The sequence below is a fragment of the Athalia rosae genome, chromosome 2 (genome assembly GCF_917208135.1).
Source record: "Athalia rosae chromosome 2, iyAthRosa1.1, whole genome shotgun sequence".
NCBI classification, from domain to species: domain Eukaryota; kingdom Metazoa; phylum Arthropoda; class Insecta; order Hymenoptera; family Athaliidae; genus Athalia; species Athalia rosae.
The window spans coordinates 6,069,849-6,097,393 of NC_064027.1; the positions used below are offsets into that span (position 1 = coordinate 6,069,849).

Here is a 27,545-nt window from a genome sequence, read left to right on the forward strand (position 1 = left end):
CGGAAGGACGGAAGCTATAGCAGTTGTGCTATAATAACGCGGCGTAGAAAGTTACGTCGTTTATCCGAAAGAGTGAAATAAAAAAGAAAATTGAGAAAAAAAAGTAAAAGGGTCGTGAGTAGGATTTACACCGCGACACGTGACGACGACAGTTTGGCCTTGGAAACACACGCCTTCCTCTTCTCTGAACGTTGAATTACTCAATTTTTTATTTTTATTCTCGTAACAACCGAGCGAACGCAATGTCACAAACTACCTGTAGATTTTCAGCGCGATCTCGAAAATGAATCGCGTTATTAAAAATCGTTCACTTTTGCGCGCTGCGTAACGACGGCGGGAGACGTATACACGCATATATTCATACACACCCCTACGGATTAAGCGTAAGTATTTAAAGCTCGCTGCGCGGTTTGTCTACACTCGGGCGGGTCCGTGAAGATCGTAAAGCCGCGATAAAATACGCTCCGCACGAGGAGACGAGAGAAAAAGTATATAAAGAAGAAAAGAGTAATATAATCTACGGAATCCCGAACACAAGAGGCATCAGACTCGTAGCGGGATTCCAAAGGAAGAGGGGCGCGCGTGTCCCGGAATTGTTGTATCATTTTTTTTTTCTTCCTCCAAATCTCTTTACTCCCTTCATTTTTTTCTCCACTTTTTACGCGGGGGGGAGAGCCGCCGAGGCGACCGATCGACGTACGTTATAATTAAAGCGTGGGTCGAGTAAAAAGAAACGAACACGAGAAAGTCGGAGGAAGCCGCGTCGTCGCTGCGGTACCGCCGCTGCCGATGTTACCGCCGCACCGCTGCATGCAGCAAGTTGATAAACGTCTGCGGGATATTTGAGGAATAATGTTTTTTTTTTTTTGTCCACGATAATCTCGAGGTGTAATCTTCTCTTCCTCGTGGTCTTCGGCGGTTCATACGTAACCCTGCATAGGTGTACGAGTCGGGTAGGTGGATGGGACGTATAGCGTGTCGGATAGCTATGCAGACTTCGAAGAGCGTACGGAAATCTTGTGGGCGTTGCTTTATTCTCGCCACTTGAATGCTTTATATCGGGACGCGCGTATTTGCATCTCGGATTATCCTCGCTATTTCACACAAACTGGCGCAGTTTATGGGCTCGCTGTCTCGTTGCGGGGAAGAAATAATAATTTCTATCGGAGGAATAGAGCGAATGAATCGGAGGGAATCTCGACGGGCGAAAAATTCGATTTCCGGACAAAAAAAATCGGTTCAGTTCAAGAGGACGGAGTACGTCGATCCGTTCGTTCACGAATGATAATACGCGTGCGATCGGTATGCCGGAACCCCCACGGCGAAAATGACCGTAAACGATAGTCGCGGACGGCGATAACTCGATAGCTCGAGTCATAAAGTATAATAAAATTCCGTTAAATAATGAAACGAAACGATTACGTAAAACTGCGGCTACGTTGTCAATGACTGCACGGTACAGATGTGGATAATATACGACGTCGGTGTCGTCCGAACGCGTTGCACAATCCGCTCGAGGTTGGACGACCGGTGAATTAGGATGAAAATAGTTTCGCCCCGATGCAGCGACTGCGTTAGCTCGCTCAATGCGGAGTCCGAGCGTCTCTCCGTCGTCGGTCCTTCTTTTTTGTCTTTCGCTCCTCCGACCTTTTTTTGTCTTTCTCTTTTTTCTCATTCAACTTCCGACCGTGACCGCGGAACCGCGTACAGGACATAACGTTTTATGCACATTATACTTTTCGACGGGATCCAAAATCGGACGTTCGAATCGTTTTTTTTTCTGCTCTCGATCGGACTATAGCTTTTGAACGAGCGAAAAGAAATCAGCCGAATGTACTTCAAAAGCTCTCGTACGTACGTTATCGCGCGTCGTGAACAGCTGCGCCAAAAAAATTAACAAAAAAAAGAAAGAAAGAAAGAAAAGAATGAACGGACGTAATCTAGGTACCAAGAGGGTCACATACATAGAGATAAGTTACAACCGATTTATTACAAGTAAATACGCGAAGCTGACAACATGTGTTGTGCAGATATACGGTACAATACCGCATTTACTACACCGGGTTACACCGTGTAATAACATGTACGTACGTACGTAAGGTAACGCAGTCGCGTTACGTTGTACGCAATTTTATTTATTCATTCATTTATTTTTTCGTTCAATTTTTTTTCATAGTCTTTTGTTGCATTGTGCTACGTACGATTGTCTCTCGAACCTTATACTTTCCGCACATTGTGAGCGTGCAAAGGAAATAATAAGGATATACTGTAAGACGGTGACCTTTCACACCATCTGACTTGACACTGTAAACGTTGCTGCTGTTTAATTCTTTGCAACTGACTTATTCCGCGGAGCTACAGGCGCACGCTGCGGCTCGTAACCTACATAATTTATCTCCCTTATTTCTTACGTGCATCGTATAATTACGTAGACGTTCGAGAATATTTACATACGTGAACCCGAGCTTTTTCGTTTATAGGTATAAATTACGCAACGATTGAATGTTTTGTTTTTTTTTTTGTTTGTTTTTTTTTCTACTCACTGTCGTCTCGTGTCGGCTGTTGCGGATTCCTCCGTTGTTCGTTGACAGCTTTTCTCGATCCCAAGGTCATCCACTTGTGGACACTGTAGTCACTCATCGGTGGATAATCCGTGGAAGTGGATTGGACGTTTCTTGGAGCGTTTCCAACGGCTCTAGGGTCCATTACTCTGGATTGACGGTGATCGAGCGATCGAATCGTGATCGGCGCTGGCGTCGTCGTCGTCGTCGTCATCGTCGTCGTCGTCGTCGTCACCAAAGACGTTCTTTCAGTCTCATTCTCATTTTCATCTACGCCGTCCTCCTCCGCGTAGTCCTGCGAATGAAAAAATGAACGAGAATATTATCCGACGTCGAAATGATAACCGAAGAGCCGGAAGATAGTGAACGAAACGTGATGAAAAATTGCGGGAAGAATCGAAAACAAGAGAAAGGAATAAATGAAAAATTCCGCGACAATGAAGGTATCGCGGGGGACGATTAATCACTTTGAGATTGGACGTTGTGAAGCGCGGTAATTGGGACGCATTGTATACGTTATAATACGCCCGGACTCCGTTGCTTCCGAGGTAAAAGGAGAGACAAGGATCGCGAGCTTCATTCAGCTTTGTGTATGTATCTCGTATACGTACGTGCGACTAGGTATATTTTATTATTGTATACGCTTACGAATACGTGTACACGTATTACCTTCCCGCGTTCGTTTCGTACGCCGAACGATCGCGTATCCTCCTGAACGACGACCGCGACGACGATCGCTATTATACGATATGCCCTTAGGTATAAGGTATATTAACGATTCAACGGGGTATCCGTACTAATCAGCTTATTTAACTTCGCTGTCGAGACGCTCGTCTAAATAAATTGGAAGCTACGCAAACAACGATTAGGATACGCTTATTTTACATGTAGAGGTATTTACGAAGTGGATTTTGTACGCTGCGTGTTGTAAGTATATACCGTACCTACGCTCCTATACGTATCCGTATGCGTACCAAACCCGAAAGTTTAAAATTCAATTTTTATTTTAGAAACTAAACGCCGCTACATAGCTCATCAATATTTCAACAAAGAAGGTATACCTAATCTGTTTGGCACTCCAAGTCTTTTGTTGGAGAATATGCAGACGCGCGGGTGATTACCGATCTTTATGTTTCATTGATTGGTAATTTGGGTACCGAGAATCAACAGGTCTTGCTTTATTACCTAATTATTTCTAAAAACTCTCGTTGGGTCAAAAGGATTCAAAACGTATGTAACACTCGACAACTTGATTGATAAATCAGAAGAGAAAGAGAAAGAGAAAAAAATCACGAAGCTTTACTACACGGGACGATGATCCGAAGATCGATTACGACCGAATGTATAAATAGTCCGAGCGCAGATAAAGTCTTCCCGTCTTACGCGAGGATCTTCGCGTATACATACGTACTCGCGATGATCTAATTAACTGAAAGGACACTGCGTCTCACAATAAAGGGAAAGAGCTGGAAATTGGATCTGCAAGTTCGGTTGATTTTAATTTTTGTAAACTTTCTGAATTTTGTTAAAAATTATCGCTGCACTTCCTTTTACCAAAAAGCTGCGAGGGTATGAGTGAAGAGCACGAAAAAACTTCATTATGCTACGATAGGCGACGCACTTTCGTTAAACCATCAGGTCCCTGTTCAAGTTCAACGTCATATCTGAGGTGATGTTACGTTATACGGTTTAGTAGTAATAAGAACGCGTGGGATAGAACCCGGACCAAATTTAGCCAGCGGATCTAATCCCGTGTTAAACTTTAATTAATTCACCGACAAAAATGGATCCTAATTATCGAAGCCTACATCGCACAGGCGGGTCGTAGCGCGAGGACGAGAGCCGCTATGACGACATTGCAGACAATTTTTTACATCGATCGGTCGACAAAAGTTCAACTTTTCTGGAGGGGGTGGTTTTGCCGAATCGCGAATCGCCGGGCATAAAAATCCAAAGGAAAATAAGAAGGAGAGGGAAAACGAACAATCTTTATTAGCGCTACTACGAGCGTCGAGGCACTTCCCTTCTCCCACTCCAGCGGACATCTGCGCCTTTGATATGCCGCTAATAGAAACAATCCGGCATACCTAACGAAGAGAAAAAGGAAGAGCGAAACGAGTCGCGAGACTCCGAAGCTGCACTATGGAGCGCGCATCATCAATCAGAAGGAAACCTGCACGAGATGCTTCCAATCCCCATAGCTCACGTTGATCGTTGCTAATTGATCTTACGATACTCGAACCGTGGTCGACGGTTATCGCTCGTCAAAATTGCTCCAACGGAGTATTCGAGCTCGATAACGGATTTGAAAAAAAAAAAAAAAAAGTAAAATTCAAAGAATAAAATTTGGGTTCTCTACTTTCTCCCCCGCGACGCGAAGGCGATTTCGTACCGCCTTGGGCTCCCCGCTCGCGCATCGGCAACCTTTTCGGGGTAGTCTATGCGTTATTAAATAAAATAAGCGATCCACCTTCCGAGTCCGTTGCGGAATAATGGTGGACCACCCAGATGATCTCGCATCGGCGGCAGCCAGCGCGGCACCGAGGCGTAGGAACAGACGCGTCAGACTAACATCGGCTTCCCGTAAATCTCGAACTCGACCACGCGACCAGCTTCGGACACGCCGATAAATCTCGTACAACGTACGGTTTTTCCCCAGCACATGCGTCTGGCAAACTGTCGGCTTCAATTTTTCATCTCCTTATTGAAGAAAAGTCAAATTAACCGAGTGACGAATTTATCGGAATCGTGATTAAAATATTCTCCGAAAGCTCACTTAATATTCGTCGCGTTCGATGGAAGGATTATTTCAGATCGGGCTATACGTGTCACTGATTACGAAAAGAAGAGGAGACAGAAAGTAGATAACAGAATTTTCACGTCGCGAGCAAAAAATCGCGGTGCAGTTTCATGCGCATAAAATCCTGTTCAACTCTCTCGAAAGTCTAGGACGGAATATAATGTATAATTGATAATTTCTTCGTTTTTTTTTTTCACAGTTAATCGCGGACAAGGTCGTTAAATTGATATTATAATATGCCTTCCTTTCTTCGGGGATCAGATTATAACCGGTAGGGGGCTGCGTGAGTTTATATTACGATATATCTAGCAAAGACGTTCCTCGACGTTGTGCAGTTGTCCCGAAGTCTGACTCGGCGGAGCCGATGACGGCGGATCCAGGATAGCGACGATCCTCACCACGTTAAATTTACCCACCCACGAAGCCGCCTTACCGGGAATCCCTACGAATATACATATTATTCCTACGGTCCTCGGAGAGCCATCGGGATTTATATCTGCATGGATCGTTTCTTTTTTTTTTCTGAAGGTGGCACAACTCGAGAGACAGGGACTGGCAGATCGAGAAAAAAAAAACAATTTCATCGCTCGTCTGCTCTTTCTTTTCTTCGGTTTTTGTATGCGCGAAGGTATAGAGGCTGCAGTCGTGCTCTGCCTATAATTTTTAATTGATTTTATTTCCAGAAAAAAAAAAAACGTCAGAATTGATTATTTTACAAAATTGTTTCTTCGACTGCGAGACGCGGAGCGTAATATGCGAATTAAGCGACTAGAGGTCGAAATTCTACGTTCGTTTTGCAGACGCCGCCCTTTAATCTCGCGACGTTGTGCGGCGGTCAGTAAGAAGAAGTATAAAAAATAAAAAAAACCACTGAAAAAAAAATTTTACCGCAACCTGCTGTGTAGGAATTAGCGGATTGCCTGCATTTTCGGTTGCGATCATTATCGTTTTATTTTCTCTACAGTTTCGGTCTCGTCATTGCATCGTTATTACAACTCGGTTGTCCGCCGCACTGGTTGCCCGACCCAAAAAATGATCTGAGCAGATCAGACCCAGTTTCGCCCGTACATATTCAACGTATTAAAGTAAATCCCGTGCAGGCAGTTGATATCCCTTTAATCCCGTACAACTTGAAACAGTACAGAAAAGCATTTGAGGATTATCGAGGATAAAAATACTCGATTACACCGCTGCACTCGAGACAAATGAAAATTCCAAGAAATCGAAGCGATCTTCGCAGCTTCTGTACCGAAAAATGTCTTCAACTGTAAGGAACGAGACAACGTCACGCGTACGCGGCATACCCATATCATCGCGTATCCACAAATAGAAGCAACATTTTGTTTATTTAACCTACAACGCATTAGTGAAAATAGTTTACAGAGCTGCGGTACGAGAGGACAGACTATAGAGCTACTAACCGTGAAATTGAAAAAAAAAACGAAAAGAAAAAGAAAAAAGAAAAAATAAAAAAGAAAAATACGGTAAATATCGCGCGGGTAAATAGAGAGTTGAGTGAGATATGAAGCGAAATAAATGGGGGATTTTTTATTTTTAATTTTTCCGAACCGGAGGCTAAGGAAGACGATACCCACCACAAATAATCAGACACTCGTACTCGACTACGGTGGGGTACATAATGTATCCTCGATAAATGAGTTTTTAAAATCTATTATTAGCGAGTTACGAGTAAACGGAATGGAATGGCATTCAAAGCGCGTCTAACCTTTTTGAAATCGTCTTCTGAACGCGTAGCCGTAGCCTCGCGTCGAATCGCGTCGTATGCATCGCGCGGCGCGTCCACGTCCGCTCGAGACGACGACGACGACGACGACGACGACGACGAAGGTACGGTACGTCGGTTAATTTTCAATACCCCGTAAGTTCGCGGCTGTAGTCCGAGGACTCGATATCTACACATACCGAATCGATCATACGACAATCGTCGGACGCGTCGTACGCGTCGGTGCACAAGACGCGACGACCGCTACTTCGTACGCACTTTAATTTCTCAGAATCGACTTCCGCGCGCTGCCAGGCTGTCTGCCCGCGTCTCGCACCGGTCGAGAACTTCCAGACATCGCGGTGCTGTACGTACAACGAGTCTCCGCGTACCTTTTATTCCCAATGGGTTTATCGGGTTTTTTTTTTTCTTACCGCTGCGAAACGCCCGGCGCATTTCTGCCGATTATTACCGTACGTGTGTACGATACCCCGCGCTACACCGTAAGTTCCTCCGCGTCTCTATATGGGAGAAGAATTCGACTGCTACCACCGACGCGAGAAGAAACGAACGAAAAATTCGAATTCAAATAAAAAAACAAAACAAAAAAGACAAAGAGAAAAAAACGCCGGCGAAACCTCGAGTAACACCCGAAGTAATTGCACAATTTTCGCCGCCGATTATCCGAACGATCGAATTTACGAAAAGCAACTTTTTGTACGCGTGTGCCGCAGGTGGTACGACACACATGCGATTCCCCCCTTCTTCACAAACGTTGCGTACCTACCCGTTGTACGTACCGATAAAATGTCGCTCCCGACTACTCGGCTTTGATTTCGCAGCCTTTTAACATCGCGATGAACACCGAGGCAACTTTATTCCGGCCTCGGTGCGCTGAGAAGATAAATTTTATTCCTCCTCCTCGCGTCCCGGCGGACGTTAATCGCAGGCTTCGTTTCAAAAACACGACGTTGCATGCGCCATGCCGTTGTATAATGTGCGACACGCCATTGTCGTACTCGGCGAAGTTTCCGAAATGCGGTTCGGAATACCGAAGTCCTCCTCGTCGCGGCGAGGCGACATTTTTTCCATCCCCCTTTGCGCGCGGTACGCCTTCGTGAATCACGCGAAATGAACTTCCGTCCGCTCGACGGGTACAAATTTTCCACAGCTCTGACCGGAAGACGATCGTGATACAGAAATATTTCGTGTGCGGTTTGTAAATTGGATGGACGGTGTTTTTTTCTGAAGCCGCATTATACGATCGCGTAGAATCGAACGACGCTCCCCGTCGAAAGGGACGGGACCGCAGCTGGGCGTCGACGTCGTTCGTTCTTCGCGGGAAATGAATCACGACAGGCTGCACGCAGTCCGTTGGCTCTCGTCGAACTTACGTACATACGGTAGCCTCGAACCGTAACCGTTAGTCACTCGGACATTATGCTTTTTTCCTTCTCTTCGAGAAAAAAGTGGGGGGGGGGGGCGTGGGCCACCCGCATAGAAAAAAAATACCCCGAGTTCGTGTATCGGAATCTCAATTGATTCCATTTTCTCTTTCTTTCTTTCTTTCAAGTGGATTCCTTCCCACCGATAACTTTGCGTATACACGCATACCTCGATGTTTTGCGTACGAGCATTTATTCGCGTTAACGATAATCGCCAATTTTTTTTTTTGTTTTTTTTTTCTTCAAACGATACTCGAAATCGATCAAGGACGCGTAAAAGCAGCTGCACCAGCAACGATCGGCGTTTATTGCAGACTAAGTAAGTCTCGGTGCGGCCGCCATTTCGGTTGAATATTTCTTTCATCTCACGGACGTACTTTTGGATCTTAGCCAGTGCGATTACACCGGGCCGTTCGTTTGAGCCGTTATATTCCTACACCTAAGTGTGGTAAAAATACACCCAGACGCGGGGTGGCTCCTAATTTTATTCGGACCTTCGATTGAGGCTTGTGCAGAGCTTTCCCCCGCAGACACCGAGATACAGATGCCACGAAATTTGTACACCGTACGTCGTATTTCCCTATTCTCTAAATACCCGAAGACAAACACGCGTTCGCGTTTTACGATCGCCTAACCAGTTCTCGACACTTCCGCCGTGGCTATTAGTGACCGGTTGAGAAGTAATATCCGTCACTTGGCACCTCGTTCTCTCTGATTCCGATTCCCATTCTTCCACCGCTAATTAGTCGGGTACACGAAGCGCCGGAGACTCGACTCGATATCCGGTGATTTCGATCGAACGAACGTAATCGAAATCGGACACCGTTGATCGGCTCGGATTATTATTTACCGGTGCAACGCACCTCACCGAAATGCACCATTCGGTGAGTGTGTACAAGCGTGTTAGGAACCATTTTCTATTCGTAGTCGCGGAACGATTCGTTTTGTTTGTTATTATAATGACGATGAATTTCTAACCGTTTGTTTACCACGAGACTAGGCCTAGGACTTTCTTTAAGGAGTGTCAACTCCAAGAGTTGCCCGTTGGCTGCACCGGCGTAGCTCAGCTCCAACGGTCCGTGAATAGAACATGACATCACCCGCCGATGCTGTCGGAATTATTATAATACATGTACCACCTCATAATTGTATTTTTACCATCTTACCTTCGCTGATTGAAAAAAAAAATGACGAAGGTGTTTCGTTTCAGCGAGGCCCGCGAGTTGCGTTTTCGTCGGTTGAATCGATCGAACGATTTCCGCGCAACGTGCAAAACCGTTACGACTCGGATCATGATTGAAAAAAATGTCAGCTCCGTACGGTGGAAGTATCGAGGAGATTTAGATCGAAATCGAAGATCAACGAAACTTGTCGCGCGATTCAGAAGCCATCGGATAAAGACAAACTGCTACCAACTTTGCTGCCATTGGTTTTATCAAGATTTCACGATTGCATTGAAGTTGATTTTGTCCGACTGTTATCCAACCCGCTGTATACCAAAGAGCCCTGGGCGAGTGACTTTTATTGTCTATCTCAACGTTGGATCGTGACCAGATGCTAATGGCGGAGTATTTTTAAAACCTAAGCGCACCTGGACTCCGTTCATTATTTTCATCCGTCGATCCATCCGTCGATCGATCGATCGTTCTGCCCCGATAAAATCTCTTCCCGATTTTTTCTTTGCCTTTTTTTTTCCTATCATAACAGCTATTACGGTAGCTGCTACGTAGAAAATTCCCACAAGACTTTCGTTGCGCTTAATTTATTATCGCATCCCTCCGAAAGATATCATCGCTTTCGCGATTTCGAACGTTGCGTCTCCTCTGATTTCCACGTCGTGATTGTAAAGACGAGAACTTTCATCGCGTCGAACAAACGCGCGATACCGGAATAAGTAAATCGTAAGAAAAAGTTTGCATAATCGAAGGGCCCCGAGTTCAAAATTGACGTGTATAAACCAACCGCGGACGAGACCCTCCGGGTCATCAGGTGTGAAAGTATAGCCGTGCTTCATTTTTTTTCTTTTTTTCTTTTCAAACACGGGTCTTCAAAATTGACGTGGGCAGCGGTCGTGTGGTAGTCCAGATCGGTGCTATATGGATAAATTATGAAAAATATCCAAGAAATCGGAAATTCTAGCGGTACGAACGTTGAATGCACGAAGTCTTTCGAATAACAAATGTTCTTTGGCAACGTCCACTCAAATTCTCCTCACGATTCTTTCCACGTGTAACGTAATCGGAAAAATATATATATCGGTTGGAAAGCAGAGACGGTGGATAGCACGTGAAAATTGACGCCACGTAGTTTTTTTTTCCCCGTTCTTTCTCTGCGTCGTGAATGGATCGGCTGTACGTTGGATTATTTCATTGAAACCGTATAGATAGGGAAGGATCGGTATTGGTATACCAAATATGGCGTTTCATTCATCGGCTCCACAGCCGTCGATCCATTGAGCCTCCGAAGGCAATAAATACCGGTCTCTTCGCTCCTCTCCTTTTTTCTCTTGTACGTACCTCTGTAATATACACGCTTTGCAACTTTATAACGGAAACCACTTAATTCCAAACGCGTTCTTAAGAAGTCGTCGGCACGTGTCGTGTAACCAATTAGTGTATAGGTTACAGATATACGTCATACGCAACCAATACCTACAACGAACCGAGTCAACCACAAACGATCCAAATCGTCGATTTGTATCAAATCCATTTCGCGTGATTAAAAACCAAAAAATCGACTACCTAACTTTTACCATGAAATGCAAGTTTTTGACTCGAGGTCAATCCCGGTATTCTCTCGACTCGAGCAGATCAGCGGCTTCTGCAATCGGAATGTTTTAGACAAACGAAAAAAAAATTTTTTTTTCAATCCAGTCCGCGTACCGAAACCGCTCGGTTTCACAATCGCGGAAATACGCGACAGCTGCATAATTGCGGTAACCGTGTAAATCGGGGTATCGATATCGTTCGGAGACCCCATCGAGTTTCAAGATGGTCGTACATATTTCTTCTTGGCACTTACATTATATGTGTTTCTACATAAGTGTCAAACTTTCCCTCGGCTGCAATAGCGCGCGCGAACAAATCGTGCTCGTATAATGGCCGATAAGAATTTCAGTCTCTTCTGTAAAGTGAAGATGAATCAGCTATGCGATAATCGATGTATACGAAGAATCCAAAGAATCCCCCATGTATTGGGAATGGGAATCCGAAAATTTTTGGAATTACGGATATTTGACTGAAAACACCCTCCGGACAAAATATCCTCTGGACGAGGAATCCGGATTAATTCTCTCAAAGTTTGAAGAAATTTTTTTTTTCTCTCTGCACACACGTTTCACATGGACGGAGTGGAGAAATGTAAAGAAATACATAATCTTTTATAATCTTATCTCCTACCGCAGTAGGAGTCAAAGACGCCCTAAAACTCACACCTGCAGTTATTATACGGTGCAGTAGTGCACGGTGCTCTACAAGTTTTACGACTTTTAATAGTAGCGTGTACAGTATGAGTATATATGTATAGGGGTATATAGGTAACGTAAACTGGAGAACCAGTTCTGAAGTTGTCAGAACATTGCTGAGTTAAGAGCGCAGATGTATTACGACGATATGGACGAACGTTACTACAGCTTCAACACTTCGGAGTAGTAAGTCAGCCGCAGCTTTTCCTTCCGTTTTTTTTTTATTTATTTTTCTATTCCTTTGATTCTTTACAGTGCATTTGTTTCTCTGGACAAGCCGGTTGACCCCGCAAGCCCCGTGGTTGGTAATTATCGGTAAAAAAAATTACGCGACGCGTGGTCTTCGATGACATTTCGATAGCGGAGCTTGATCACCGAGCGCGGTAAAACTGAGTGTCTGCAATGCGCATATACTTATACAGGCGAATGGAAATGCAAATGTTAAATGCAAATACGGTATATATCTGTCCTAAGCGGAAGCCGATCGCGTCGATCGGATTTCACCATAGCGGATTCATTCGTGTTGAAGTTCCAGCTGCTATGAGGCGGCACATCGCGGGAGAAGTTCAGGAAGTTGTATTTGCATGCATATTTTATTCGATGCTCTTTTTCTTCCCCCGGCCACATAATCGACGACGTTCGAGAATGAGGAAAATAGCATCGACAGAATTTCGTTGTCCGTCGGTTCGTCACTAAATACAAAAAAAAAAAAAAAAAAAACCCAAACACTCGCGTCGATGGTTGGATTTCAGGATGATACAGATTTCTTTTTACCTCGTCTTCATTACATGTATATCTTAACGCGCGATAACGTCAGACACGCGACGACTACATAACTAAACGGTTCTTTCGCCCCAGGACATCGACGATAAAATCCATCCGGTCAAGATGCTGTGCGATCCGTCTTTCGAATCTCGAAATAAACAAACACGACCGAATTCGAGCGATGGAAATAGGCCCCGTTTCGTCTACGTGACGTAATCCGTCGGATTGTCAAAATTATAGCCGAACGCACGTCTGGAAGCTGGAGCGGTGCACGTATTGTATTAGACAAATTGAAGAGAAAAAAAAAAAAAATCCGCATGCGATCGCAGATTTTTAACGCAAATATCTCCGAGCGTTGTTTTCATCCCCTGAGCGAACATCCCTCGATTGATTTTTTCCGCTACTCGCTGAGAAAGTGAAACAGGGTGATTACGTTTCGAACACCGTACGCGAATATTATATAAATAAATCTGTGTGAAAAGGTGTATGCGTGCAGAGGCGCGATCGGGATTTGGCTGTGTGAGAGTCTCTGCGTGAAGAGAATTGCAACACACAACTACAAAAGTATCCCGACTATGATAATAATACCGATGGCGAGGGCAGACGTAGCAGAGTTCAGGATGACAACGGTCGCGTAGTACCCTCTAGTCGTCGTCGACGTCGTCGGGGCGACAACCGCGCGACGCGTCGCACCGCGTACGCATAAATAGATGACGTATATTTATATGCATATAGTATACGAGAAAATAGATGTAGCTAGAAGATACGCACGCATAGATATACGAATCATTATTACGTACAAAGTTGAGCGGGACATCGTGGATGCTACCATTGAAACCCTGGAGAGCGTGAACAATCCGATTATTCTAGCCTCATTCATTCCGGAGTAGAAGAAAAAAAAAAAAAAAAACAGAAAAAAATAAGAAGGAAAACCATCTTTGAAACGTTGCACATCACGCAACGATTATAATTGCACAAGCCGGACTCGTACGTCTATCGTATACGTATACATATATACACCTTTGGCGCATGTGTAGGGAAATTAAAATTGGGTAAAAAAAAAAGCAATTATATATACGTTCAATTTTAATTTCGTTTTTGTTCGGAAAGCGACACGAAAATTCCTCCTCTACGTAGTCCGTGTAGTGTTGCATTATTCATTTGATACACGCCGACGAGTGTGCGTACATGTACACGTACTATACATTTTTTTTCGTCGTCTACCTACACAGGTAGGTGCAATATGCATATGTACAATAATAGGAGAGATGCACAACGGCAGCAGCGGCGGCAGCAACGGTTTTAATAGATAATATGGCTGCTGTTATAGAGGCACACGTTTTGCATCGTTCAAGTGCATTGAACCGTGACATTAGTACCACCGCTGACACTAGACACGGCCGTGTTTATCACAGAGCGTAATCATCATACCGTACATAATAATATAACACGAAGAAGACATCTACATGTGCCAGAGGAATCCGAGGCGTGAGAGAGCTGCTGCAATTTTAACACACGTATAGATAAAAGAAAAAAAAATCGCGCGTCACCGCTCACCCCGCCACGAGGAAATCGCTCCGTAAATTCTTTTTTTTTTCACGCCCACCGTACCGATACGCCGATCGATCGTCGCTCGCGCGTTCGAATTTTCGACAGATCTTCGGACGGAACGTCGTATGCTTATAATTCTCGCATTGTTCGATACCGAGGAGACGTCGGGCGTAATTAAAATCCAAAGGGGGGGGGGGGGGGGGGGGACGAACGGCGGCTATATTTTCTCGGCGATGAATAAGCAAGGGGGAATAAAAAAAAACCCCCCCCTCCCCATCGGTATAAACCAAGGCTGTGACGCGTCTTTCTCCGCATACCTCGCGTCCCGGCAGAAATAGCTTACAATTAGGTGCAGACTAAACGATGCGTCGAAATCCGCCGCTGGTGCGATATACTCTGCGTCTGTTTACGTACAGATACGTGTACACCGATCTTAAAAAGTGACGCCGGAACGGCTGGTCGGGCTCTACGGTCATCAGACTTTCACTGTACGTATAACGTGTGAAAAAAGGTATCCGTGTAATTTTTGATGTACGAATTCAGATCCTCCTCAGGGGGGATGGAGATCGATACGCGACTTGCCGATACCAATCCGAGCGGAATTTTTTCGCTCGACGTTCGCACGGGTCGGCGAGCGCAGGAAGATGAGAAAGGGAGGATTCTTTCTTAGGGGGGGGACGGGAACGTAACGGAGCCAAGATGGAAATTAGTTCTCTCGTTTTTCTGTCAGATAAATAGGAAAGATTGGGCGGACACATTTGGGGATTAAATAGGAGCGTATCGGTACCAAAAGATAGGTAATTAATAGTCGTACACTTCTAACCCTTCCCTCGGGACCACATGCGGAGGATACAAATTGACCTATATATTCCAGACTTCCTACATCATTAGCGTCGACCGCTCGGATAACTATTATTAAGCCGACTTATGCACCGCGCCGCGGTGCGACTCGACCGCGAGGAAACCTCTCGGATCACATACGTATACGTATATTATATACCTACGTGTGTACGGGTGTGCATATGCAGCGCGTTATATGGCTCTACATGGCGGTCGTTTTATAAATGTTCCTCTATATGGGATACGGTATATGTATACGGGAGAGGGCGACAGGCCGAAGACGGCGACGTTATAATACGGACGCGGGCCCCCTTTTGTATCGCGTTACTAATTGAGTCCTCACTAAAACACGCGGCTACGATCTCTCCGAGCTCGTGTGTCGCGGAGATAGCTCTCTGCGGAGTCTGGGACCTGAGCGGCCGTCGATGATCCCGATAAAACCCCCATTCCCAACCAATGAAAGTAATTGTCATTGCCACGGCGCACCTCGAGTTTCAATTACTCATTTTTAATCGCTCCACGTGTCGCGCCGATCGCTACATTGTACTCTTACAGTAACAATTAAATATGATCGGCTCCGCGGTTCGACGTGGATTTTTCTCTCTCTCTTTTCACCTGTGAACGTTGATTCGTCGAATTATACTTCCAATTTTTTCCGCGCCTGTAACAGATCCGCGCGATCCGTATTATATGGTAAATCTTTTACTCGGAATAATCTAAATTACCATTAGACCTTTTTATCTTGTTCACACCTCGCGACGCCCGGTGCTGTTCGAGAGTTTAGTTTGTTTAACCTGATATTAGAACCGCTGCGGGTTTTTTTTTTTTTTCTTCATTCTATACAGTCGAATTCTTACGGGGACGCACATGTGCGCTCATTGTCAAGTTGCGTACATGAAAATTGGAAGTTTGACGAAAAAAAAAAAAGTAATTTTCAAATAAAAAAAAAAAAGTAACCCAGATACATGCACACCTCTATTCACCCGACTTGCTCAAATTTCGATTTTTACACACGCGGTACGGGGTCGGTTCTTTTTTTTTTTCACTTTTGTGTCGTAAAAATATGTATCCACTCGTACAAACAGCGTTCGAAGTTTCAACTCTTTCTCGGAGCTCTTGAAGTTTTTCTTATGATTCAACTTCGTGAATCATATACGCCACGGCACATTGGCGATGTTTAATATTATTCGTTCGTTTCCATGTACCCGAGACATTCCGATCTCGTGATAATTATTTTTTTTCTCTCTTTATTTCGGTAATTATATATTACAACAAGAATAACGTGAAAAATTTTCACGTTCTCGGATCCGTTCACCGTTTTATGCCGTGGACGTAAATTTGTATACCCGAGAGTCTGAGTCTCGTCTGGGGCGCGATAAAAAAAACAAGAACAAAAGTAAAATTTGCGTCGCGAGATGTTCTCAAACTGCTAGATTCGGGTTAATCGGAGTGCGTGCCCTCGTGAATTGTTGTACAGTGTTGCAGCGAAGTCGTAAGATAATTATTATTCGCTTTTTTTTCTCCCATCATTTTTCATTTTTACCAAAGCACGTATTTTCCGCGTCTTTCGGTCATTGCGCTCGGTGTCGCGTACGCGTCCCAGGGTGGGAGTGTCGTCGTGCGACGTGCACACCGCAATATGTGCGGCAGAGATTAATTTTAATATGCATCTACGATTAACGCGACGTTCCTATCTAGCTCCGGCTGATGAAAATTTATGGAGTCTAACGTTCTTACGTGGGCGTTATAGAGGGGGGGCTTTTTTACCGGTCGTCAACTTTTCAACTCCTCAACCGCATCAGCGGTTCAGCGCTCTACTGTCAACCGAAGCTTGAAGAGGATATCTAGTTAACACCGTCGAATCCGAGGTCGTCAAAACATCCGATATACATTATATACGTATTACGTACACCGCAAACGACGCGTTGAGACGAATCGTTGAATCCGTCCCTCATCGATTACCCTCCCCGGAATTTTAATTAGTATCAAAACGAAGAATCGATCAGTTCGCCGTCGCGACTCGTCGAACGAACAAAGAAAATAGAAAAAACAAACGAGGAAAGGGGGAAATGCTCTGCGGGCGACAAATCTCACGAGGCGGAAACAGGGTGATACATTTAGTCGGAGATTGAGACTTTAACTCCGGATAACGTGCGAGTTTATCAAAACGTTGATTAATTATCTGCGTCGCTGGATCCTCCTGCCCCCGCCGACCGATGAGCCTCTTCCAAGTATGATTGATATTTCACGTGGAACGCCTACGTGCCTCACCTGTGCGAGGTGGAGGTGCTCATGAATCTTTCGCTCTCGTTTCTCTCCCCTGTACCCTCGAAGGCTGATTTTGCCCTCTTCTTATTCGAGTTTTTTGCAACGAATCCGAGGCTAATTTTTTCGGGTTTTACGACAGCGGCGGTTCGTGATGTAACGTAAAAAAAAAATTAAGTACGAACTTCTCGTTTTTATCCGAAGGTTAAAACGGCCGTGCGAGAGATTGGCGAAATGTAGATAAAATCCATACTTGCGAACCACTGATGACGACTAAAGCCGCCGCTGTAGAGACGGTGAATGCTGCCGGCGGGTTCTGGCGGTACTCGATCTACACAGCTCATGGTGAACTTGGGTGGCCGACAGACACTTGAAGGCCTCTACCCTGACCCGAGTTTGTGATAATGAAGCTTTTATGCGTTGGTATACAAACCGCAAAACATATGTATAATAAAAGTACGCAAGTATGCGCATACCTGTTACGATACACTCGCGTACCCGAGCTGAAACTCGACTCGAACGATGGCTGAGGTTTTTCAGTTTTGAGTACAACGAAATTTCCGATTGAGAGAATCGCCCGATTTTGACAATTTCATTCTAGGCCTAACGCCGGACCGAAACGCACGACATGCCGTACTGACTTTTTATCTCGTTTTCTTCGAGGATCTCGCGATTCGTGAGATGCTGCGCGTTCGTTTATTACACGCTATTGTCATCGCCGTTGCGACACCCTAAAATAATTGTCCGACATCAAGAGCATTTCCCAGTGTATCAGTATGCTAATATGTGACTTTTGTTAAAACCATTTCGTGAGAACTGGGACACCGGGGATCATCGTACGAGTGACCGGTCGTAATAAACGTACACTATCGTGTGGACTGGACAACTTTATATTAGGGCGCTCAAACTAGCGCTGGTATGCTTGTATAATTACCCTACGCTGCGCGCACACATTGCGCTTCAATGTCCTATATTTTTCAAATTTTTTTCTTTTGCTTCGTAATCATCCTTTGAATACATCCACGCATCTGGATGATATTCGATATCGAAGAAAGGAGGGAGTTCGTTTCCTCCGAGTCGCAAAATTGAGTGACAAAAATTTCACGAAAATTTTTCATGGCACGATCGCCAGAAGTGGCGAAAAAGACATGCGACATAAAAAAAAAAACAAGGTAGAAGGAAAGGAGAGCGTAGAACCTCAGCCCTTCTTCAAGGTCTCACAGTAGCCAGCGCATATTTTAACATCGAAGAGATCGAACGCGCCGAAGATCCTATCGCGTTAATACGAAATATCAAGATACGTTACACACATGCACGCATATACACCGGAGAATATTATATACCTTGTGCAAAGGTGAAAGCTGCGAAGGTAGGTATATGAATGATTATCGTTTGTTTTCGTTTTATATTAATTTTTCTCTTCTCCTTTTTTTATCGATATGACAAGTCGGTGATTTTAAATCAGCCGAATAAATTCCGCGCAGTGATCCTCCGAGAGCTCGAGACTGCGCATACGAATGAAACGAGAAGAGAAGATAATAATCTCCCGAAAAACTCGAGCTCGAGAGACCGAGCGACAAAAAAGACGTTCTTAATATTTTCACAAATCGAAGTGCGTAAATTATTTGCAATGAAAATAAGCCGTAGATTCGCATCGAAATATACGCGGAGTGTCGATAATTACACGTTGCAAACTTTACGGGATATATCGAGCGTTTTCGATCTTGCCAAGCGAAATTACTCGCACTTAACGCAATCCGGTCTGAGGTATACAAGATATCTGAAATAGTAGAGGAGATGAAAAAAGAAAAATTAAGTTTCATTAGCAATTGGCTGCAGTTATTTCATTCTCGCGTTAAGGACCGTGCGCAGTGGAGTCGGAATATTTTCTCAATTAAATTGAGAAATCGGCGTAGATCGATAGATCGGAATACCGAGTAAGCCATACATCATACGTGTAACATTTTAAACGTCGCCCGATGTGAAATAAGAGGGAAATAATAATATTATTTCGCAATACAAATAAATATAAATTATTGTAAAGTAATACGTAGGTATATTATAATTATCCAATTATACAATATGTACAGTAGGTATAAAATTTCCACTCACCGAACCGACCCCTCTCCCGCTACCGTTTGTTTGCAATAAAAAGTAGTATAGGTAGTCCCACTGCATCTGTCAACTCGCGCGGCCATCGAGGAGCATTGACGTACGTCAACGTTCGCTAAGAAACTTTACTTACAAACGAGAGAAACGACCCATTTGAATAATAAGTGACGCACCTACCACTTAGACTAATTTAGCGTGGCGTGAAAAAAAAAAAAAAAAAAAATATAATGGAAAAATGGGAGTAACCGAATGGAATAATTGAGAGGAAGGAGTAGAGGAAAAAAAAACAAAAAAATTAGTGACGTCGAATGATCGACCAATTATTACCGAACGGTGAACCACTTTTTAATTTCCAGCATTAGTTATCGCGGTGATTAAATCTAATTTTAGTAAATAGATGATTCTTTAACGCGTCGCGCGGTGTAAGCAAACGTTAACCGCCCCTTACGAACGTACGTTAAAATACCTAAACTGTTATAATTAGGTGAAGATAAACTTGCATACATTCCGGGAAATCCCACGCGGTACCGCATTGTGCGGTGCACTGAGATAAGCCAACGATCCATGTCGTTACGTAGATCATACCCGTATTCGTACACAAGAGAATGAAAAAAACAATTGTAACTCTTACCGCGGTTTCTACTCAATCATTTATTGTCATTTGATAAAATCTCGTCTTCGGACATATCTACCTACACCGATGTCTGTACATATCCATGTACAACAATATGAGATAGATACCTGAGAGAGATCATTCTCCGATCATCTCTGCACAGCTGCATATTATATTGTAATATTTGTAACGTCGTAACGTTTCTTTTTTTCCCAATTTTTTTTTTTTTTTTGACAGCCCCAAGGGCCAAACAACACACCGAAAATCTAACGGTGATTTTTTTATAGCCCAGCAGCGGCATATACGATATGCAGCATCGGCAAAGACGCGGATGATAATCATCGACGCGTGTGTGAGGAGAACAATATCACCTATTCGTTGTAATATTCTCACATCTCAAGAACGGTGCGGACGATCATCTTTGCAAAGACGAACGCGCTTCCGGTCCCGCCTTCTCGAATCTACGATATTCTTTGTCCTCGACAAAAATTATACCAGCTGCGGATCAGGATCGATCGAAGTTGTGCGCGTGGATTCGATCCGCGAGATAAGAAACACCCAGCATTTATCCCGCGTACGAAAGATCTCCGACGATCCACGGAGCGAGGTGACGCGCAGGTGTTTGTTCGTTCTCTCTCGCTATTATTTGACGATCGTCGTCGTCACGAATTCCTGAATACGTACCTCATACGTCTCTGCTTTCATCGGAGGAGATTTCGTCATTCGTTCTATTGTTCGTACGTCGAACTCGATTTTATTTTCAAGCAGACTTAACCCGACCTGCGTACAGACGGTCGTTTTTAATCGTGATCTCAGGATTCTTGGGGTGATTCAGGCTCGCGTTCAGTTGAGAATCCATGCAATTTTATGAATGAGAAAATAGAAAGCGTTCATTAGAGGCGTGGGTCTAATCTCCGGACAAATACACGCGGTGCAGATGGAGCTTTTTTTCAATATTGAACGCGACCAATGCGAACGGATGAAACGCGATGGAATCCGCAACGTCGCGGTCCAATTATACAATCGACTCGAATTCTTTACCGCAAACGATCCGCGTGTATACGTACCATACGTACGTGTAACTGCGGATTCGACATCCAACGATTTTACACAACGTATAACGTAAAGCTCCCGAGGCGAATTGAGATGTGGATAAAATTTGCAACGCCGTGACGCGTCGCCGGTCTCTCCGCGGCAAAGCGGCGCACAAACTTCGCCCCGCGTTGTAAAGCAAAGCAATTGACCTCTCGCCCGTTAACCAGACATGGCCCTCCACCGCATTGTGTTGCGGTATATTACGAATTTGCGGCTAACGCCTGTTAAAGAGTCAACGTTGTTTTTCGATCGGTGCAAAGTGCAAACGAGCACACGCTGGCCGACGCTCCGTAGACGAGTGATAATTATTTAATGACGTTAATTAGATATCTAGACGGGTTTATTCACCAGGTTATTATTATTCCGTTCTATTTCTGTTCGGGACATCGTGTAATTAGACCAGACGCTATGGATTCGACGGTGGAAGATTGGAATTAGGAAATCGACTGAATACGGTTGTCGTTGCTCTTTCATTTTTCTCCATTTCCATCGATGTTCGTTATTTTTCGATTGCTCGAAATCGAGATGACGTAACGTGTCGTTGCGCGTAGTTTCACATTATAGTAAAAATGTTAAATTCGTATTAAAAAAAAAGCTGACGCAATTACCCAGCCGATACATACATGTATATAAACTCACCGATAACCTCTTCGCGCCTTAAAATATATGTATATCATACGAGCTATAAATTCATTGACATAATAATGGGAATCCCAGAGATTATTCTCCTTCCTTCAATGTCACGTCTCACAAATGAAGCAGATGATCGTGAGGAGAGCCGGTATTTAACGAAGATATCCCATTTCACCGAACGCGCAGAGGTATTAGGTACGTACCTATACCTGAGGTATCGGAAATCAGGGGTGAAATCAATACGTTTTAAACACACCGTGATCACGTGCGAGCATCCTCGGGCATTTCACCCCGGTGCATGTGGTTCTGGTATTTTTGGAAGGGGTGAGAAATTTTCTCGTCTAGGTCTTTCAAAAAAAAAAAAAAAAAAGATAAAAACTTTCCTATTTTCTATGGGTTTGCCAGGCTAGGAATGAGCGAGTGAAAGAAAAAAAAAGCCCCCTCCGATGAAATATCGTGAGATCGTGTCGGTTAAATCCTCATCCGGATTAGACGAAATCCCACGTGGTTTCGGAAGTGGCAGTCTTACGCGGTTGAATAACTTTTTCGAATAATTCATCGGAGAACGTATATACATATCATCTGTACAAAGGTTCGATTGTATCGATCCCTTTTTCTTCTTAGCGTCGGCAATTCGTTGCTCTTTTTCATTCCCTTTTTTTTTCATACCGTCATAATTTATGCATCGGCTGAGGATTCGATTCGGACTACGAGCTATTCGATATCCATATTTTTATGGGTAGGCGTGCCACCTTGTGCACCCTATAAGCTGAAAATTTGTACGGAGCTCACGTTAGACACAGCTGCCATTTAACTGTGGCACATTTCGCGCCCCGATTTCGACTCCCGGATTAGCTTGGAGGATGGAGCCGAATATAGCTGCAGGTTTTAAAATAAATTTCGCACGCGCTTCGTTGATTCGGGGCAACTTGTTCTTCATTTTTTTTCTTTATTTCTCTCGTCTTTTTCTGAAATTGACGGAACGCTACGTTTGATTGCGCTCGAAAATTGTTGGGGCGTGCAGATTATTGGCTGGTAATTATCGCGATCACCGCATTGGAGTATCCATGATACTTCAACGCTGCAGATTCAGGGACGTTCACTTTTCCGCAGCGACCTCGCACCTCGCCTCCTGACCCACCGTATATTATATGTCCGATAGATAAATATCTAGGGATATGGGTATGCATGCGCATACGTTACATACCTAATATACACGTAACGTCTCATTAACTTTCATGGGAAAGTGATTTGACCAAGTAAATAATCAAAGACTCTGCGTAGGTGTTGGTATGCATATTACATGTACTCTGTCCACTATCCCAGATCGGTAGACGGTTACTTAACCCTGTAAAATGGGCAATTTTTCGTTATCAATGGTGGAACGAGATCGCGAGGAAAGACCAAAAAACGCGAACATTTGCTACGATACGATTTCAGAAATAATCAAATTTCTAATTCGAATGAAAGCTTCCAATCATATCATCATCGCATTCCAACCAGATGATATTTCGAGAACACAATGTGAAAGCACGTGCGGGTCGAAGACAATCGGGCTTGTGGTTTATTATATGGGCTGATTGCGCGTGTCAAGTGTTGAACGCTGCACTCTAATTGAGATTTATTATCGTGAATTATTATCCCGAGAACTATCAATAATGCATCATCCATTCATATTAACGGGTTTCTAATTAAACTTGTGTACGAATCACCGCGACAGCTACATGGTATAGCTTCTTAGTTGTACAAATAGAAATTCTCAAAACCTCAAGAATGTAGCCCTTAATTTTTTTCAAACCAAGCCTCAAAAAGAGTTATTCACTCGAAATTCGAACTTTTTCTTGCAGTATCAAGAAACTTGAGCTATACGAATTAATCCAATCGAGATATCTCTGATTTTTCACATTCTCAATCAATAAATTAGCGATAACTCGATCAATTCTATAGATGCATCAATTTGGCTCTCAGATTCGGGTTCCTGAGATGAAAATCCATAAGGATACCATATATCCCCGAATAAAAGGGGAGAATTTTTAAAACCGTTGGTAGGGGAAGATGGGGGAATCACAGATGTGTCCGTTTGCTCTGTTAGAGAAGGTTGCAAGATATTTTGAACGATGCAGTCGTGAGTCGACTAAGTTCCCAATTTAGGCGTTTTTCCTCCAAATTTAGGGAGTAAATAAGTGGGATAAGATTGATTGAATGATGTATGGATAGAAAATGATGAAACATATTACAGGTTACTATTTATTATTTGATAATATTTATTATTAACGCATGATTTTTGGGTTTTAAACTCAAGCTTTAGGGATGATATTTCGCGAGAGTTGGTTACACTGTGAGAGTTGATCTCGAATGCAGTGCCGCGCAATGAGTGGTGGAGTGAAGACGCGCTTGTGTTACAAGGTACGTTTGCTTAGAGATTTTTCAACAATTTCGTATAATTTTCGACTAAAATTGAATAGATGTATAATATTTAAGTATGACAAAGAAATTCGGAATTAGTTCTTCGATCTAACGTATCATTGAACAATATTCTTAGAGGCTAGCCGCGTGGATCACGCGATTCCAACCTCAAATGGAAATATTGTTCATTCGTTAATTTGTGATTTATAATTGTATTTATGTTCTAAGTAGACCATGTTCGCAATCACCCCACTCTCCCCTATTTCGTCCCAATTTTGTAGATAGACCAATTTGGCTTCCAGATCTGGATTCCTGGGATGAAAATACACATAAGAATACGATAGGAAGAATGATCATTTTTGGTCCCTTTTGGATTTCTTCGATTTTTGGGCCAAAAATCGATCGTACGACGCGATTCTAACCTATTTTCACCCCAGAAGCGCGAATCCATTGGTCAAATTGAGTTACGAATTTTTCCCATCGAGATATCTCAATTTTTCTGCTCCTAAAAGGGAAAAAATCGTGATAACTCGAAAATTCAAGAGATGGGTCAATTTAACTTGTGAATTCGGATTCCTGAGATCGAAATATGTACATGAGAATAGCATAGGAAACTTAAGAAGAAAAAATATTGATTTTTGACCCCAAAATTGAAAAAAACCGAGGGGTACCCGTTTGGATTATTTCGATTTTTGGGCCAAAAATTAAATAGTTTAAAAATCGTCCGTATAGCACTTTTCTTACGTATTTTGACCTCAGGAATCCAAATCTGGAAGAAAAATTGATCTATCTATAAAATTACCCGAGTTATCGCCAAATTTTCGATTTTTCGGGTCAAAAATAAAAAATTGATTTTTTAGTCTATCCTAATGTAATTTGAGCTCAGGAATCCGAATCCGAAAGAAAAATTGATCTATTCGCAAAAATGACCGAGTTATCGCCAATTTTTCGGTTTTTTTAGCATAAAAATTGAGATATCTCGAAGGGAAAAAATCGTAGCTCAATTTGGACAACGGATTCGTGTTCCTGAGGTCAAAATACATAAGAAAAGTGCCATACGATTGATTTTGAAAAATAAAAAATTTTGGTTAAAATTTGGAAAAATCCAAAGGGGTACCCCTTGAAAAATTTTCAATTTTTGGGCAAAAATTTTTAATTTTTAAAATTGACCGTACGGCACTTTTCTTATGTATTTTGACCTCAGGAACACGAATCCGTTGTCCAAATTGAGCTACGATTTTTTCCCTTCGAGATATCTCCATTTTTATGCTAAAAAAACCGAAAAATTGGCGATAACTCGATCAATTTTATAGGTAGACTAATTTAACTTCTGAATTCGGATTCCTGGGATCAAAATACATAAGAATAGCATAAAAAAAAAAATACGTTTTTTCGACCCAAAATCGACAAAAATCCAAGGGATTTCGGATTTTTTTAGATTTTTGGGCCAAAAATAAACTACTTCAAAAATCGATTTAATGACACTATTCTAATGTATTTTTACCTTAGGAACACGAATCCGTCGACTGAATTGAGCTATGAATTTTTTCCATCGAGATATCTCAACTTTTCTGCTCCAAAAAGCGAAAAATCAGCGATAACTCGATCAATTTTACAGATAGATCAATTTAGCCTCCAGATTCGAATCCCTGAGGTCAAAATCTACGCTATTTTTATAGTGTTTTCTCACGTATTTAGAGTCCATGCATCCGAATCCGCTCTATAAATTCGAGAAATATTGAAAATTCTTATACTACTGAAAATCGCAAGATAATGCTGCAATTGAAAGAGTAACTTTTCCTCGGCACATCTCGCTTTTCGAGTTCTTGCCTCTCGCTCCGAGATCCGATTAGGTTCAAGTTTTTCAGGATAATGACTTGATTCTCTTAGGCTATGTCGAAGGTTGAGGTAACATAGCGCAATCCCTGTCTCTCACCCCATACCGCTTAATTCTCGTACGTGACGACAGCACGGGTAATTGCTTTCTACCGAGCGTGTAATATACTTGAATGAAATTGAAGGCGAAGCAAAAGGAGTCGATGGAAATAAAAGGAGAGGGAGAACAAAAAATGTATATAAATAAAGCGAAGAAAAAGGATAACGCCTCCGAAGAAGGCGATCACTTTAAACGTGATCGGCGGATTATATATCCTCACCGCAGTGCAAACATGATCAAGAAACTATGTAATTTACCTCATGATGACGCAGTTCAACAATCTGAGGTTCGGGTGATCTCTACCGCACCTGCACCTGACGACGTTCAGATCTAATTAGCAGATAAGTAGGATTACTTAATTCCGAAGATTATCACGTAAGAGCAAGAGGAGAGAATTTACAAGGCGAAAGGAAATAAATTGTCAGAATAAATTGATACCGCGTGTATTCCGCGAATCAATTATATGAAACGCAGTTATTATAAGGGCGTTGCGTATAGGGTGTATAATTTGGTACGGGCGAAGCTACGAATGATACGAGAGAATAATTGAAGAGATGCAAAGTTCAAATTCAAAGGTCATTATAGCGAGTGAATCATTCGGATCATCCTGAAAAGGGTGACCTTATAGGGCGGCGTTAGATTTATCTATTCAAGTACACGCGATGCGTAATAATTACGCATTCATCAACTCGAAAGGACGGGAGTTGGTCGGTTGGTTGGTTAGTTAGTTAGCTTTAATTTAGTCGAATGTTAAAGACGCCACTGATTAGAATGAAGCGAATCGCCCGGAGCTTTACACACGCGACCGATTATACTGTACATAAGACTTTCTCGACTTTCACCAAATTGAAATAATCACCTCAAATATTGTACACCGTACAACGAGAAGCGTTTTCGTTTCTTAATATTTCCAATGTCTCATCGATCGATTCGGAACAAGATGATAATAATCCCAATTCTTCTAATTCTCAGATGCAAGGGTCTGAGATTAGGACGATGCGCGTCGCGGCAACGGCAAATATCTCCTCGACGTGTCTCGCTAATTACGAGTGAAATTCCTCCCGTCAAATAAATCCTAATGTAAACCGGTTTTTATTCCCGTATTATATTCATGAATCACCATTTCGCGTTTACCGGGTCAGACGTGTCACTACCAACTGCCAACATCCAGCTGCCATCAGCTCGGAAAAATATACTCATTATTCCCTTCTGTTCACGTAATAACCTAAAGCCAAAATGCCCGGAATCGTCATCGTCGCGACGACGTCGAAATAGCTGCTGCCGCTGCTCCAGCTCCAGCTCCAGCATCTTTTGACCAAAGAACTCTTGGATCTGGA

General features: G+C 43.1%; 1 protein-coding gene across 4 annotated transcripts in view; it reads right to left on the reverse strand.

Moving 5' to 3' along the window:
- The window catches only part of LOC105684680 (sarcoplasmic reticulum histidine-rich calcium-binding protein-like), a 70,545-nt gene that overhangs the window by 35,419 nt on the left and 7,581 nt on the right, over positions 1–27,545 (reverse strand). For 3 of the 4 annotated variants that reach the window (XM_048649851.1, XM_048649853.1, XM_048649854.1), the window contains exon 2: positions 2,544–2,861. In XM_048649851.1, the coding sequence (XP_048505808.1) occupies positions 2,544–2,861 (318 nt within the window). The remainder of the gene's footprint in view (positions 1–2,543; positions 2,862–27,545) is intronic. The other variant, XM_048649852.1, reaches the window with a different exon arrangement.